The sequence below is a fragment of the Labrus mixtus genome, chromosome 10 (genome assembly GCF_963584025.1).
Source record: "Labrus mixtus chromosome 10, fLabMix1.1, whole genome shotgun sequence".
NCBI lineage: Eukaryota > Metazoa > Chordata > Actinopteri > Labriformes > Labridae > Labrus > Labrus mixtus.
In genome coordinates, this window is record NC_083621.1 from 9792172 (window position 1) to 9808980 (window position 16809).

At 39.5% G+C, this 16809-nt stretch overlaps 3 protein-coding genes across 3 annotated transcripts; 2 read left to right on the forward strand and 1 right to left on the reverse strand.

Moving 5' to 3' along the window:
• Nucleotides 1-215: 215 nt before the first annotated feature.
• Nucleotides 216-5961, reverse strand: LOC132982575 (zinc finger CCHC domain-containing protein 7-like). Its single transcript, XM_061049125.1, has 8 exons — nt 5370-5961; nt 4270-4322; nt 3778-3888; nt 3142-3312; nt 2839-2874; nt 2602-2706; nt 2132-2249; nt 216-779 (listed from the first exon to the last, which is right to left on the reverse strand). Exons 1-8 carry the CDS (start codon nt 5959-5961, stop codon nt 286-288), a joined length of 1680 nt encoding a protein of 559 aa, XP_060905108.1. The 3' UTR covers nt 216-285.
• A 1236-nt stretch (nt 5962-7197) lies between these two features.
• LOC132981886 (paired box protein Pax-5-like) lies at nt 7198-10343 on the forward strand. The gene is made up of 7 exons (XM_061048003.1): nt 7198-7372; nt 7533-7698; nt 8049-8246; nt 8322-8362; nt 8444-8542; nt 9923-10066; nt 10166-10343. The coding sequence occupies exons 1-6, from the start codon at nt 7330-7332 to the stop codon at nt 10063-10065; spliced, it is 690 nt and encodes a 229-aa protein (XP_060903986.1). The 5' UTR covers nt 7198-7329; the 3' UTR covers nt 10066; nt 10166-10343.
• A 1884-nt stretch (nt 10344-12227) lies between these two features.
• LOC132981887 (signal-transducing adaptor protein 1-like) lies at nt 12228-16475 on the forward strand. Its single transcript, XM_061048004.1, has 10 exons — nt 12228-12595; nt 12713-12784; nt 13512-13628; nt 13817-13873; nt 14384-14580; nt 14824-14955; nt 15213-15282; nt 15578-15680; nt 15765-15953; nt 16068-16475. Exons 1-10 carry the CDS (start codon nt 12494-12496, stop codon nt 16223-16225), a joined length of 1197 nt encoding a protein of 398 aa, XP_060903987.1. The 5' UTR covers nt 12228-12493; the 3' UTR covers nt 16226-16475.
• The last annotated feature ends 334 nt before the right edge of the window (nt 16476-16809 follow it).

Sequence of the window (16809 nt, forward strand, 5' to 3'; positions counted from 1 at the left end):
GTTCCTTTGATGTGATAACAAATAATTATAATGAAAGAAAATGATGTTGCTGCAAAACTAGCCTTATTTTTAGCTGGAAAAGTCAACTGCAATACATGAGCCGTAAAGCAACACATTAAAATATGTTTTTTAGAGACTAGGTGAAAAGAGTATAATTCTAGTAGATGTGAATACTTAAGTACAGTGATAGTGATAAATGAATGAACAAACAAAAGACAGGTACAAAATTGTTTACTATTATCCAGTCACATTCATTACCCTTAAACATGAAGAAATAATCACACTTCATCGTCTTCTGTGACGTACTCTTTGTTTTGGGGAAAGAAAGTTTTCGCTGCTGATATCTACATCACCATGGGGATATAAATCCCCATGTTTAAGCCCTCCTCTCTTCTTCCATCTCTCTGCCTCTCTGCTCTTCCGGCTCCTTCTGTCACCTGCCTCATCCCTCCTCTTCTTCTTCTTTTGTGGAGGGGATGGAGACTTCTGACCATGAAGGAGAGACCTGGAGGGGTCTGAAGGGCAAACTTCATCATCAAATTTTCCCTTGGATCTCCCCAACAGTCCTCCTTCTCGTCTTGCTTGAGCCTCTCTCCTCAGCTTTTTCACCTCCCGTCTCTCTCTGCGCCTCTCTGGCCACGTCTTCCTCCTGCAAGCCTGGCTACACGCCACCTGCTTTGTCCTGCTCCTCCCTTGAACGGCCAGATTCTCCTCACCACTCTCTTGTGTTAGTTCAGTCTGCTGATCTAAGAAAGGCAGGCATCCAGCACTTATGAGCTCTGCAAACACAGCATAGATAGAAAAAATGAACTGGATAATCTCTCCAAACCTGAGGTTTGGCTGAACAATCAGTTAAGAGAACCTGTTGTTAACAAATGCATGAAGTAACGTTTTTAATTAACAAGAGATCAAACATAACATGAAAGGGTTCGCTCAACTAGACAAAGCAAACTTTGTGTTGGTTTTTACAGCCTGCAACTTTTCTGATTTGATTCACTCTCATTGCTTTCTTTGACGGAGTCGTCAGTCGCAGTAGGCAGCTGTTTTTAGTGGAAAAAAAAACTCTAATGAAGCCAAACACTTTACCTGCCCAACAACAAAGAGTAGACAGTCTGTGTAAGCGAACAGCTGGTGAATATAATGATGCATTAAGTAAAAACAGACAAATCACAGCTTAAGGTAGATTGAATACTGATTATAAACTAACTGTCAAATCATTAGGTACATGTAGCTTAATCTAATGCAGCCTAGTACATATATCCTGTAATAAAGAACAAACGTGAACAACCTTTCCATATCTTATTCCCACTAAGGCTGTCCTCAAAAAAAATCGATATTGCAATGTATCGTCATGTGCTCCTTTCAAATACATGTATCGATTCAGACGTTACAGAATCGATACGGCTGCAGAGCTGTGATGACAGTTTGGAACAACAATCGACCTATAGCTCTGGGATTCAAATATTTGAATGTACATATTTCTAGGATCTCTGAGGACCTGAATTGAAGTGTTTTCAGTTGTAGGATCCTGATGCCTCCGCTGGTATTCTCAACGATAAAAAACAGCTGTTGTCGTAAATTCTGTGCAGGACGTGGTCATTATCCAAAATCAATGTATATCACGATATGTGTCGTATCATGGCCTTTGTATCTTGATATTTATGGTATTGTGGGGTTGTAGGAAATACCCAGCCCAAGTCAGTAGGTTAAGGAATCTTCCATTTTTTTCTATGTTACGTTCTGTTGTTTATTTATTAGTGTGGAACTTTTTGTGCAGCAGTCTTTTGTAAAAGAGATTTTTGAATCTCAATGGGAATAATTCTGGTTGAATAAAAACACCATTGCCACCCCATCAACTGGAGGTTGTCATTATTTTAGGTCAAATCAGGCTATACAAATCCAAACTAAAAGCTAAAGTTACTACATTAGGTAACTAGAGAGAGCAACAGCTGGTGTGCACTGCAATCAAACAGAATCATGAAAGAGGATGCTTGGACGGCCTGGTCTGTTTTCTTTTATATCAGATGAGATTAAAACCCTGAAATCCCCCCCTTAAAAAATAACTAACCACAAATAAAACGACACAATTTAAACAGTATCACTGCACATGAAACATTTTACGTTTTCTCACCTTTTGATCCTTCATGCATCCTTGAATTATGTTTCAGGATGTCGTTGATTGAGTCATAATGGATAACAAAGGGCAGTGAGGGAAACACCCCGCTGACCATCCTCCTTTTAGAGCACTCCTGATACAGACAGAAACACAGGCATAGATGGAGGGAGGGCCGCCAAAAACAGTGCTTTTACTTTTAAAAAGTATTTAAAAGAGAGAGAGAAGATTACATTTAAAGTGAGGGAGCAGGAGGAACAAAGGCAGGCAGGTACTAGTCCAATCCAAAATAAGATAGAGGACAAGAGACGGAGTGCATGCTGCGCAGAGGTGTACACAGAGGTGGAGAAAATCGGGGGGGGAAAAACGACATTGTAACAAAAAAAGAAAGAAATAAAGGGATACACCTGAGGGCAGGGAAAGATTAAGCCAGGATACCAAAGAAGATGAGAAAAGTCAGAGTGAGATTTCTGTTCTTGGTCACTTACATAACCATAATGTCCCATCTTGGAGCAGTTGTAACAAAAAGTCAGGTATTCCTTTTGTTCTGGGGTGTGGACTGTCAATGGCCTTACTGGAACGTCTAGTTGGATCTGCTCAAACAGACATTTTTAAATATGGAAATAGGTCAATAGTTGAGTTATTTTATTAATGCAAACCCATGCATGGCAACTCTAAGTCTCACCAGTACTTTTCAGTGCAGTAAAGTACAAAATTTAACTCACAGTCAAGTGGTATTGTCTCCACAAATCAGGGCAGGCCTGAAGTCAACCCAGGAGACAAAAGGTAAAAGTTACTCATTTAAAATACACAAAAGAAACAACACTGTACAACTGCAATGAAGAAGTGAAAATGAAAAACTGCTTGACGACATCAAAAAACACTTCATAAATTAGGCCCACACATGCCTGAGGCACAGTGTCAACACACCGCTGACGAACGCTTTCAAAGTTTCCTTTAACACGTAAACACTTTCTTTTAACATAAACTGTGACAGGGGCCATATCCGGGTGCTAATGGACGCTCACATCAGAGAGATGCCCTGCCATCCTGCAGCGCTTGCAGTGTTGATTCCAAACTGGGGGTCTTTCACAGGGTCTGAAGCAATGAGAAGGCAGTCCACAGCTGGAGCAGGGACGGCGCGGACAGTCCCTCAGGATGTGGCCCTGGATGCCACAGAGGACACAGGTGGGACATTTCTGAAGGCAAATAGACAAAAAAAAGAAGAGAGTTAAGATGGATGGTGGGATTTTGTTGATCAACCTCTAAAAGTACCTTGGACCCACACTGACAATCTGTTAGTGAAACAACAGAGACATATAGGGAAGGTAACACACAAGTTCATGGAGCTGTATATATGGGTCATCATTTTCAAAAAAAAGGACCACAGGATGAGTCTAGAGCAGCAGGGAACAAAGTTATGCATTAACCAAGATGAAATAAGCCATAATGGTAAGCATCTTACTTGGATACTATAATGTGCCCTGTCATTGAGTCTAGTAAGTAAGAAATCTCAGCGGTTTGGGCATGGGCAGTATTTATATCAGAATCAGGGTCATCAAGCAACATCTGTATCAAACTCTTGCAATGAATTTTCTTCCACAGAGCTGTTATGGTAAAATGAATGGAAGAAAAGAAGGCGCAGACGTGGGGCGTTTCTTTACCTTCTGATAATAGCAGCTTCTTGCGAGATGTCCCATCCTATTGCAGATGTTACAGGCCTGAAAGTTACCAGGTACCCAATAGCGGAAGGGCTGAGACTTCTCAGCACCACACTATAAAGAAAAATGACAAATAACAATAAAAACCAGTCATTAAAACAAAGTACACACTGTTATATTAGACCACAGCCACCTTAAACAAATATTTATGGACTGTATTTCAAACAGAACTTCATAAAAAAATAATTAGATAAATAAATAATGTTCAATAATATATACAATAAATACCTGCATCGCTGAAAGAAGTTGTTTTTTGTTTATTATAAAGTCTTTTTATCTACTTTTTATACAAGCATATGTTTGAGTTTATTTGAACACCGTTTTATAAAGTTTGACCAAAAATACTGCTGCTCAGCAGAATACGAGAGTGTACCATGACTATCCTGAAAAACAAGTTCCACAGAAACATGAAAGCTGATAGATATCAGTAGTTACCTTGTCCTTCTCTGATACTTGCCAAGTGTCCATCTCTGACTTCACATTCTGATCTATACAAGAAAAAAATACATTACACAAGATGTAAGTTTCACTATAAATTGTAGAATTATGTGGTTCGCAAGATGTCGCACAACTCCCCCCAAAACTGCTTTTACAAATCAAGAATAAAACTCCATAAGGTGAAGTTAAAGGCTCTGCTCCAGTGGAGCCGCTGGCTGACGTTATGAGACGACCTGGTAGAGCAACGAGGCTCCCCGCTGTGAGTATGAGTGTCTCGATTAATGTGAATCAGAGCATTTCTGAAAAAACTGAGAAAAGACTGAGCAAAAAGCCTTGTTAACATTAAAAATAAATTGCAATCCTACAGGTTAAAACAAATACCTATGCAAGTCCCCCTTTGTCAATTCATGTATTAAATGTATCCACAGAAATGTATTTAATCTCTATTCAAGCTGATGTTCATTTTGATGTCAGAATCTGCCGGTGTAAAACTTACATACAGAGAAACTATCTAAGATGATACTCTGCTCTGCAAGCAAATAAACATAACTGCTGATTCAGTTTCTTTTTTTTACATACACCTGATCATTACCGAACTGAAAACCCATTTAAAGCAGCATTCGGGGAGCCAAGACTTAGTCAAAGTGTGTTATCGAAACCATGTAGGTCTATGTTATCAAAACCCTCTATTTAATAAAAACAATCATTTAAACCGGGGGATGGAATTTAACAACTTCCATGTAAATACAATTCAACCGAAGAAGCTTTTCGGAGGAGATGTGAAACGTCTTTAAAGCTCATCCTACACCAATGAGTAAGCACAGCAGTGGTAAACAAATTTACTACACAAACAGTCACCCACGACTACATGATGTGAACTGCTGATCTGCATCGGGTTTACTTTGAATACATGATATAGGGTATTTGGACGTTGATTGTTTCATATACAATAGCATGCCAAAAACAGATCGAATAGCCGGGCATTCTTGTTCATTTCCCTTTTCACCTGCAGTTTTACATGTTTGTCCCCAAAGGTTACAACCTTTGAAACAGCATTATAGACTTAAACACAAGTGTAAAACCAAGTGTAGTCTAACCTTCATCTCCAGAGTCATCCGCAGAGTTGTCCCAGTAGCTCAGGTTAAGATGAATACTTGAGTCTCCCACCTGCTCCTCACTCCCTAGGATCATCCACTCCTCGACAGGCTGGTCACTGTCCTCCTCCTCCTGGTCTCTGTCCTCCTGGTCTCTGTCCTCCTGGTCTCTGTCCTCCCCCTGCAGGTCTCTGTCCTCCTCCTCCTGGTCTCTGTCCTCCTCCTCCTGGTCTCTGTCCTCCTGGTCTCTGTCCTCCTGGTCTCTGTCCTCCTGGTCTCTGTCCTCCTGCAGGTCTCTGTCCTCCTGGTCTCTGTCCTCCCCCTGCAGGTCTCTGTCCTCCTCCTCCTGGTCTCTGTCCTCCCCCTGCAGGTCTCTGTCCTCCTGGTCTCTGTCCTCCTCCTCCTGCAGGTCCAAACTGGAAACAGGACCCGGGTTGCTGTATACCAGCAGGAGCGGAGGAGAGCTATCCATGCTCGGCCGAGAAGACTGTTTACAGATTTTGTGACGTCTCAGGCGACTAACCTCGATCTCATCTTCTCCTTCTGAACTACCAAACTCCTCAATAAAGAAACGATCTTTGTTTTCGTTGTCCATTTTCACAGCAGCAGCGCCACCCAACGACGACTCACTGAACTGCTTTAAGACAGCAGAAGGACAATTTATAACAACACTAATTAAGGCAATTGCTAACGAGAAGAAGTGACTTGCCCGTCGGTTACATTACACTCTTGTATGTTTGTTGAAATTGAGTTATTAGGGGGGGGAAATCCGGGATGTATGACACGTGGGTTTACAATCAGCCCAGCCGGTGCTAAGCTAACCTCGACTCTTCAGCTAGTAGCGAACAAAACAAAGAGAAAGGAAGTCACTAATGGTAACCCTTTGTGCTCTTATCCCTTCTAGTTTACCTTATCTCGGTGTCAACTTCACACAGCATACCATAGTAAAAGTCCCTCTGTGAAACTACTTCCAATATGTTTACATGTTTGAAGCTCTTTACCCGGCGTTTCCGGGAGTTTAAATGTTGGTCAACCAAAAACCAATCCCGGCGTTTGAACTCAAAAGAGCTCGGCTGTTTTTGTTTTTTTGTTTTTTTTTTGTGGCTCCGTGAAGATATGTTGTGAAAGTTTGCTGTCAAACTCTTGCTTTAACAAAGTGAACTCATTACACGCAGCCCTATTTTTGTTCCACCTTTTGTGATGTAGTTGATCAACACAATATGGGTTGATAACTATCTAGATAATTGTCTGACTTATTTTTCTTATAATTATGTTCAAGCGTCTTAAATTGTTTTTTTTTTTTTTTTTTTTTGCTTCCTTTCTTTTTATTATGTGCGTTATTTTAATTTATGTTGAATTTTATTGTTTTAATTTATTTTTGGATTATTCTGTGGTTGTATGTATTTTTTTAACTTATCAAGTATGCCTGTGCTATTTTTCTATACTTCCTGGCAGGTGGGTAAATATTTTAATTTAATTAATTTAATTTAATTTAATTTAATGCGTTGCCATTTTCAGTGAAGCCTGTTGATTAAAAATCTCCTCTTGCTTTTTGTTTTTCATACTGAACAGGGAAATTAAAGGAAAATGCATGGACAACAGGATTTGGTCTTGGTCTAAAACCCTGGAAGCTATGATCACAAGATCTGTCCAAAGAGCAAAATTACAAAATAAAACCACTGAACCACTCAAGTAATTAAGGCAAGCAGTGTAAAAAAAAAAAAAAAAAAAAAAACATAGCCATCCGCAAAATACGCTCTCTTGAAGTCTGCACCCCCCCCCCCCCCCCCCCCCCCCCCAAAAAAAAAAAAAAAAAGCGCACGTACACAAACACACACCAACCCCAACCCAAGTTTTCTTATTGAATTTCTTTGAAAGTATTCTAACCTCAGTCCAACTACACTTTGCAGCAGCCACCGTGTCAAAGTTAAGGAGGACGACAGAGTTTTACAGGCAGTCTGTGATGGAGGCACACTTTGGACAGGTGCCGCTCGTCGTCACTCACAGTAAGGATGTTTCTGAATTAAAGTTTTCTCATGAGGTTAATATTTACAGTCTTATGGGTTGTTGTCCTCTGCAATGGCGGAGCTGCCTTATAACGGAATGCTGGTTGCAGCCGTGCGTCTTGGTGTGATGCGGGTGTCTCTGATCTGCTCCGTTTCTCAGGACACGGCGGGATGAACCAGCTCGGCGGTGTCTTCATTACCGGGCGTCCTTTACCGCACGTAGTGAGACAGCGCATTGTGGAGCTCGCCCTGCGGGGTGTGCGTCCCTGTGAGATCTCCCGCCGCCTGCGCGTAAGTCACGGATGTGTCAGCAAAATACTGACCAGGTAAGTCACACAAACGTTTTTTCCATCAAAAATTTATTGTAAATCCTGCATTGTTGTCACTAATTTGCTTCATTTAGCCAAATATTTGATGTGCTGTCCTATAGCCTACTATAATTAGGCCTAATTTGGGCCTATTTTTATTTATGGTTATCCATTACGCATGACAAATATTTCTTTCAAATATAAAATTAATCTAAAAACGTGGTTATTTCTCACTCTTTGAATCAATAGACAGGCTTACTTACTTTATTACAACGTATAGCTAGCCTACATAGATCAAATCAGTATCCATATTTTACAAAGATCTGTTAAAATGATTTACAGATAGGCTATCACTACTTTGAATGTAGGTTCAATGAGACAGGAAGCATCAGACCAGGAGCTATCGGAGGCTCTAAGCCTAAAGTCGCCACTCCCAAAGTTGTGCAGATGATTCTGCATCTGAAGCACTCCAACCCCACTATGTTCGCCTGGGAGATCAGAGACAGGCTGCTGCTGGAGCGAGTGTGTGATCAGGACAGCGTGCCCAGTGTCAGCTCCATCAACAGGTAGACAACTGTGTTCGTGCGTCACGCAGAGGTAATTAAAACAAGCATTGAGTGAGTTCCTTTATGTCTTTACAGGATAATCAGAAACAAAGTCCAATTGCAGTCTTGTGAAACCGGTAACTCAGTCTTCTTTTCTTCTCTAATTTGGGCTTTCTGTCTCTGATGTTTCCTTTAACTGACCTCTACATTATCATCAGCATCGTCTGTTGCTAAGGGACCAGTTTATTCCTCAAAGCCTACCTATTCCATCAGTGGTACTCTGGGAATCAGGAAATGCAGCAGAAAATATAAAGAAGGTATTTATTTCTGTGAGTGTAATGTGGGTGTTTGTGTTTGAATGTGTATACATACGACTATATTACATGTTGAGCTTTTTATACGATGTCTCAGGTGGAAAGTAAGAAAAACAATCAGGACTCCAAATTTGTATTTTTAATTGACACAGGAACGTTTTGAGCAGACAGGGGGAAAGTACTCATATAAATATTTTAAAAAGTATGTACGTTATCCTTTAGTCTTTTACATATAGTCTTTGCTTATTTTGTGTTTATTGTTGATATTTAATATTATACTTTTGTACATAGTGTTGGGGTTTTACAGAGCTAATACGTGGACGACAGTTACGTTGGGTTTTATATATAAAGCAATATCAACTTTAGACATTACTTTATGTTGGTCTTACTTAGTCTTTGTAACTTCCTCTTTACAATTTGGAAGCATAACAAGCAATAATCAAAGTGTTTTCTGAGATCTAGCTTGATTTTTTTTACGTTTATTTTTCTTCCAATTTGCATTTTTATTTTGTCCACAATTTGGTTTATTTGTTCACTGCAGTGAGCAGCTCTTTCAATTTTGTTGTATTGTGGAACCAGAGTGTCCCTCAATATCATCCTCAAACGTCTAGTAAAATGTGTCCTACATACTGACATCTTTGAGTGTGTTAGGATTTTTCTGACACTTTTCTACAAACTCAAATCAGGAAGTTGAAGAAGAATGTTTGTTCCATCTATTTGACAATAACCTCATCTTTATATTCAGTCATCTCCTTTAATGTACTATTTGGGGGGTTTTATTGCCTGTTGTGAAGCACTTTGTTTCCTGTATTGAAAAGTGCTATACAAATGAAATTGTTTTATTATAAGTATTATTATTATAGCTCAGTAAACTCTGTGAAAGTTGTTATTTTCTACACCCATTCTATTCAGTTTGGTTGTTTTCAAAAACGATTTTAAGCAGAAGAAAAGTAAGAAGAATGACATAAAACACATTTTTCAGAAAAAGAATATCACACTTTATACAACATGTTGTTCAGATGGATGCAGAGCAGAGATCACAGAGGCTTCTCATCAGTGGTTTCAGACCACACAGTCGACTGATGAGTGAAGCTGGTGGTCTTGTGTTAATATTATTCTCCTTCTAACAACCTCCGCAGCAGGAGATCCACCTCAGCGCTCCATGCTCCTGTCCTCCCTCTCACCTCAGCCTCTCATTACAGGCTTGCTTACAGCTTCACTCCTCCATCACTGCATCCATTAGAAAAGGAGAGTAAGGAGATACATGTGCACTTAGAGATACATGCGTTTTATCATTCCACTAATAAGAACACGTGATGATTGCAGTGAGAGGATGGATGTAGGTAAGATATAAAAGTGTGAATCTGATGTTTTGTTTTACAGATGGTGATGTCTCCTGCAGTGTTTATGGCATTCAGCCATGTTCCTGTAAAGACACCTTTAGGTGGTCGGACCCCTGCCTGACCACTTTCTCCAGCCTGGCCTTTACCTCAAACCTGCCAGCTAATCATCATCAAAACCTCTAAGGTCAGTCTCCATCATAATATCAGCATATATATATTTAATATATATATATATATATACATGAAAAAATAAAGGTTGTCGCTTGTCTGTCCTCCTCTTCAGGGCCTCCATGTTTTTATAGCTCAACAGGGCTGCTAAAGACAACAAAAGGAAGAAAATCATCTCCTTAAATTCTGCAAAAAGATCTTAAAAGTAATGAATTAAATAAATAACAATTATCACAACATGACTGGCATCAAGGTCAGCCTATGTTTAAATAAAACTGAAATGCCATACTTTACTTTTTGTGTTTTATTTGCATTATTTGGAAACAAACAACAGAGCTACATATTAGTGCCGCCCCTGTCACCCTTGTGGCCATTACCTCCTCAGCCAGAGGTTGAGAGGGACCATCATTAGGGGCCCTGTGATAGATGACAGGGACTGTTTTCTCTACTTATTGTACATTTCCCCACCCCGCATGAGAGATTAGAGGTGGCGATAGGAGATCCCAGAGGGACCAGCAGGGTCAGCAAACACAGCGGAGAAAGAAATCGGTGGCCAGCAGTGGGCATCAGTCTGTGGGAGGCATGTAGAGAGCAGACATAAATCTGCTAACATTTCTACAGCACATGCACATTGCACTTTTGTGTTTCATAAGCGCGACAGCTTAAGGTAGAGTGTAAAATTGTTTATGTTACTGGGAAAAAAAAAAATCTTAAACACATGTAGCCACTCCCTAAATAGAATACATATACACATAACATACACTACACATTTAAAAATGATCCTGCATGCCTATCCTACATTCTTATTGAATTAAGCTACTAGCTCTCAGAAGGAAAAAGAAAAATAATCATTCATATTTCTAATGATCAAAAATAGCTTCGCAAAGCATTTTTTGGAAACAAAATGTATACAACAAACTTACAAACACCTCTTAAATCATTATCTAAATGGCCAAAAGGGTCTAAACATGTTCTCAGGTGCACACGGTAGCAGGAACAAACAATGAAAATTAAATCAGAAGTCCGTGGCACACTGAAAATAACTTTACTAGATCTTTTATAGTGTGCGAACAACGCGCTTCGCCTGTAGCTTCCTCAGGTTCGCCCAGCACCAGTTCGCCTGGGCGAACCTGATTGAAACTTTTGACCTCTTAAATCATGTTTGCTCTCCAATTGTAAAGAACCTTTGTATAGAGTCTGGGTGTGACTTTGACTTTGCTCTAAACAACATTTTCAAGTCATTCTGGAGAATGTTCCATGAAGAGGGGGCAGCAAAACTAAACACTCTTTCCCCGAGCTCTGTGATAATGATGTTTGATTCTAAAATCCAACTACTTTGTAAAATACTGGACATGTTAGTATCAGTGAAAGATCAAAAACGAGACTCGGATGATATCATGTTCCTCCTTTTAAGTCAAATAAATGTATGAAAAATGTTATAAGAGAGTATGTGTTCATGTGTCAAATTTGTAGATGTAATATGTTTAATTCCTGTATACAGATGAAGAAATGCACATCATGTTAGCACCATGTTTATACTAAAGCCTCGCAAGTCTACCGGATACAAATTCAACTTTATTTCTAAATCACATTTATCTCTATGTTTTTTTATAAAGGGAAATAATTTTAGTAGTACATTAAAATATGGTCCACGATAGTATAGATCTTGAATGAAATAAAACATTTTGATATTGAATTAAAATTTTTACATTTATCCAACTACTCAACTCATGATTTATAGCTTGAACAGTGATGGTTGAGTCCTTGTGTGTGTACAATATACTTTTTTTCCAATTTGAATACTGACGGCATGAAAAAAAAAAAAATTTCACTGACTCACAAGTTCAAATGTTTTGGTAAATTTTGCTGATTTCATCGGCGCAATAGAGAGATGCATATTAACTACACTGATGTTCAGCTGGCAATAATTAATCTGGATTGCACATTAAGAATACGTTCTGGGATCGCTGGGTGTGTGTGTGTGTGTGTGTGTGTGTGTGTGTGTGTGTGTGTGTGTGTGTGTGTGTGTGTGTGTGTGTTTGCTTTATGAGTGTAAAGAGTGTCTGAGTGTAAAGCTGTCTTGCTTGTTCAACTAGGTTCAAAGTACAAACGTTGATTTTTATTTGGGATTTGTTCACTGACTACTTCCTTCTTGATAAATCACTGCAGCATTTCCTCATTCTCATAATGAAGGCAGCTCAGCCACCAAAGGAACAGGGAGTATAAACTCATCAGTGCAGATTTATAGACCAATAATCACATCAAATAAACTGAAGACTGAGCTAGAGTTCATTACTGCCCTGAGAGCTGGTCAAGTAAACACAAAGGAGTCAATCTTTCACTGGAACCACCTGAGGAGAACATTTAAGACTGCACAGTGACGGAGGCCGTTGAACGAAACCAGACCAGAAGAAGGTTAACTTAGAAGAACAAGTGCTGTAAGATGTCATTGCACCCCAGAGTGGTCTTCAAGCGGAGAGAGACCATCACAGATCTGCCTCTCTACTACTCTGGACGCCTGCAGAAGAAAAGCTCCAAAGAGAAGGTGAGGAAACAGACTGCTAAAGACAACTGTCAATGAATGGTTCAGTGACAGTGTTACATTTGGAAATTAGAAAGTGGCGTCAAGTGCAGACATTAAACTGACGGATGTGATTTTCAGGATTTCAAGAAATTTTACGGAGAGCTCCGAGGAACCACACTGTTTCTGTATAAAGATGACACACAGGATACAGTAAGCACTTTTATTAATTTTTAATCACTGAGTTTTAGCAAGAGTGTGATTTACAAAATATCATTATTAAATGATCAATTTAACAATTCATTTAAGAGCTGCTATCCCCACTTTTTAAACATTGCTGTACATATATAAACAACACAACTTCAGAAGGTCAACACTTTTTAATTCTTTATATTCAGGTCTAATTACAGATTTTTTTTCCTCAACTGTTTATAGGTTCTTGTTCAAATCACACATATATTTTTATCCCTGCACGGGTTATGTACATTTCTTGTATACGTCTATTTTTAATTGCACAGTTTAAGTTTGATTCATCTAGGGGTATTCTTTAAATCTTTTTTTTTTTCGGGTTAATATATATGTATGGGAGGGGGGCGTCAGTTTTGTGGTGAATTTGTAACAAATGTTTCATGTCATGTACGTCTTTGTAACCTGCTACTGGATGCTTTGAATTTCCCTCGGGATCAATAAAGTATCTATCTATCTATCTATCTATCTATCTATCTATAAGATGTATGGTGTTAAGCCTTTTAAATCAGGGCGATAGCGTGGAAGGGCTTTTACAAGTGGGTGATATACAAACACAAAAGGTGCATTCAAGAACAGATTTGTTCTACTTACATCACAGAAGAAGTTACTTAGTTCTCACATTATGTGATGCATATTTCAAGATTCTTTGTGTTGATTTGTACTTGTTTCAGTTTAAATGTTTGCTCTCCAGTACACAGACAAGATGGACCTGGAGAAGTTGAAGTCCATGGAGCTGGAGAGTGCCTTTCAGCCGAAGGTGCCGACAATCTTCACTCTCTTCCTACACACAGAGGAGGTCCAGCTTAAGGTGTGTTGAAGCTCAATTTTCTCCTTTTTTCAGCCTGTAGTTGGTCTTTGGTTTACAAAGAAATTTGAAATCATATGGGCATTGGTTTTAATTTGTAGGCTAACTTATATCTGACCCCGTCCAGTTGTTAAGTTGTCTTTCTTTTGTGAGCAGCAAAAAAAAATAAAGTCTGCTGTGTTACGGTACAGATGGACAATCTTGATGCAGGAATGGAGTGGAGGGGATACATCCTGACTGTCACCAAAGTAAGCAGCACACCTGTAAAACCATAAAAACACAGTAGCTGCTGATGCTACAGAATATGCCGAGTGTGCAGAAAAAAAGCAATAACAAATCCTTAATGTCTGACCTTCTCCACGGAGAGACATTTGACCGTTCATACAATGTATCCTTTTACTGACTTTTCTTTTCTTTTCTTTTTTAATATTACATTCTGTGTGTGCTGTATGAGCAAAAAAAAAAGAGCAAACAGGGAAAATAGCAGAGTCTGGTTAATTATTATGCAATTATATGGCTCATGGAGCTTCAGGGGACAAACTCCCTTTATGGACTAATTATTGAAATGATAATGGCACTAAGGAAACAACAAGGAAGCTGAAATTTGATGATGCAGATCCAGATACGCAAAGTTTCTGTTATATAATCGGGATTATTCATGATTCATTATTAAGATTCAGCTGTCCTTATTTTTAGGATTATTTCTACAATTAAGAGAGAAAAGTCAGGTTTTGACCTTGAACTCTGTCTCCCCGTAGAAAGAGATTCCCAGTAAGATGCGGCTTCTGCCCGGTCAGAAACTGCAGCTTGAGGAGGTTCTGGCTAAGGAGAGGAAAAGAAACAACCCGACACAGCGTCCACCTCTTCCACCCCGACCCGCCTTCCTGCAGTCAGCCTCCTCCTCCCCTCCAGCGCCCAAAGACGAGCCTGACCTCACCTCTTCAGAGATGCCAGAGTATGTTAGAAAAGACTGTCTCCATGACTTTTTCTGATCAGATTCTCCCCTCTGGGTTCATCCTTATTCTGACTAACTTAAGAATTTCCAGTCTCTTCAGCCTTTTCAGAAAACAAATACATATAAGCCTGTTCTCCCTACACTCACCACCATGTGATGTGTACTTCATCTCTGCTGTCTTGACCAATAGAACGGCACCTTTGTGACCTCCACAGGTGATGAGGAAGTGTTTCTTTGTTACAGCTGTTTCTTTAACGTGTCTCGAAGCACGGCTGAGCAGATGTTGGAGGAGAACCCTGAATATGGAAGCATTATCCTCCGCCCATCAGCTCTGGCCAACAACTACGCCCTCACCCTCAGGCAGCAGAAGCAAAGGTCTGACCCTACATCTGTTTTTTTTTTTTTAAATCACCTTTGTCTCAGAAAAAAGGAGGAAGAATGAATGAGGATGGATGAATGAGAAAAGGAAGGTCGATGGATGGATTGATGGATGGATAGCTGACAGACAGACAGACAGTTAGATACTAAACATGATGTTTGTTTCTGTCTGTCTCGTAAAATGTAAAAAAACGTTGCTTATTAAAGGCCCACTCAGCAGAAGGTAAATGATCCTCGTCCTTCCTGTGTTTCAGTGAAGGTATCATGAAGAACTACAGAGTGACCGCCACAAACTCAGGCTTTGTCATTGAGCTGGATGATCCTGTAAGTTGCACAGAGAAATGGTTGTTGTTGTGAACCATGTGCTATTAAGATTTAAGAAGCTTCCATATCCACTGATAAAAAAAAGTGTTACATTTTTGTATTAATTTGTGTGAGACTAAGAGTGGATCAGGCTCCTTTTATCTTACAATGTTTTTTTTTATGCTTGAGTGGCAAAAAAAAAAACGTGAACCTGAACATATTCAAGTACAAATCAAATAAATCCTGCCTTCTCACAAACATCAACAAACCTGCTCTTTCTCTTGACATTTCTTCCATGTGTCCTCCTCTCCTGTAGGTGACAGTCTCCTCCCTGAACAATGTGGTTAATTACTTCCTTGAGAAGACGGAGTATCGTCTGCAGCCCTACAGAGCATTTCAGCCCTATGACACTCGAATTGGTGAGAAGAGTCACAACTGTTTAACAGAGTTCTAAATCCCCTGACATGTACACAACTCACTAAAAGTGTTCATGTGTTCGTCAGATGTTTCGCACGCTCCAAAGTGTATCAGCATCACTTCAACTCATCCTAAAGAGGTACCAAAGGCCCAGGTGGCCCCTATGCAACGTTCAGAGACCAAAGAAGAGTTTTCTCCCCCTCAGAGCAAACCAGAGGAGGGGGAATACATGGTTCCAGATGACAGCAGACCTGATGATCATAACCTGAAGATGGGTGAGAATGAGTGTGAATATTTGTATTAAAAAAAGCAGCTTAGTTTTTTTTTTTTTTTTAATCCTATGGGTTTAGGTAGTATGATTAAATAGTGTATGCTTTTGTCCAAACTAGATGAACTGGATGGAGAGCTACGGAAAGTTTTGAAACTACGGAGGGAAAACATCTATGCTGAAAATAACGAGGAGGAAGTTGTGACTTATGAAAATCAAACCACCAAAAAGGCCTCCCCAAGAACAGCAACCTGGAGTAAAAACAGTTCTGTAGCGTAAGCTCTGTTCGGTCTCTCACAGGTCTGCTGATTTCAAGTTTTTTTCTTGTAACATCTTTTACAGAGTTAGAATTGTGCGGTGGTTTAATTCAAATGGGAGGGGTTGTTATTTCCAAAGCAGGGGTAAAAACCAACTGGGGAACGCTGGACAGGCTTTTCTCTCTTTACACCTGGGACACACCTAATCACAGGAGCTCGTCTTTTCAACTCAAAACTGTTCCCGTTTCAGATTTCCGTTGTTTATATGTATATACGTATTCAATTTTGAATTGAATTGAACACCTGACACAGCCTGTGTGGAAAGTTCAATACATAGCAGCAGAGGAAAAGTGACAGGATCTCAAAAGTAATTGTTTAATCTTTGGCTATAGTTTTATATTTCAGTGTGGAACAATCTTGCCATCATTATGTTTCTGTTTAAAAAATAAGTAAAGCAGCTGATTTAACAAATGAGCACACTTTGAGGTGAAGGGAGGTATAGAGCAGTGATGCATGCTCACAAAGAGATCTATAAAGCTCTGAATGGAAATGGCAACTACAAGATTAATAAAATAAAAAAAGGTGATTCTACACTTGGGTTTTACC

Excerpts from the sequence above, each read along its gene's own strand:
- LOC132982575 (XM_061049125.1), bottom strand. The coding sequence starts at position 5,961 with ATGGACAACGAAAACAAAGATCGTTTCTTTATTGAGGAGTTTGGTAGT. Across the intron at positions 2,875-3,141 it reads TGGCAGGGCATCTCTCTGAT|GCCTGCCCTGATTTGTGGAG; the intron begins GTGAGCGTCCAT and ends GGTTGACTTCAG. Across the intron at positions 2,707-2,838 it reads GGAGACAATACCACTTGACT|ATCCAACTAGACGTTCCAGT; the intron begins GTGAGTTAAATT and ends CTGTTTGAGCAG.
- LOC132981886 (XM_061048003.1), top strand. The coding sequence starts at position 7,330 with ATGGAGGCACACTTTGGACAGGTGCCGCTCGTCGTCACTCACA. Across the intron at positions 8,247-8,321 it reads AGTGTCAGCTCCATCAACAG|GATAATCAGAAACAAAGTCC; the intron begins GTAGACAACTGT and ends ATGTCTTTACAG. Across the intron at positions 8,543-9,922 it reads CAGCAGAAAATATAAAGAAG|ATGGTGATGTCTCCTGCAGT; the intron begins GTATTTATTTCT and ends TTTGTTTTACAG.
- LOC132981887 (XM_061048004.1), top strand. The coding sequence starts at position 12,494 with ATGTCATTGCACCCCAGAGTGGTCTTCAAGCGGAGAGAGACCATCACA. Across the intron at positions 12,596-12,712 it reads AGAAAAGCTCCAAAGAGAAG|GATTTCAAGAAATTTTACGG; the intron begins GTGAGGAAACAG and ends TGTGATTTTCAG. Across the intron at positions 15,681-15,764 it reads GCCCTATGACACTCGAATTG|ATGTTTCGCACGCTCCAAAG; the intron begins GTGAGAAGAGTC and ends TGTGTTCGTCAG.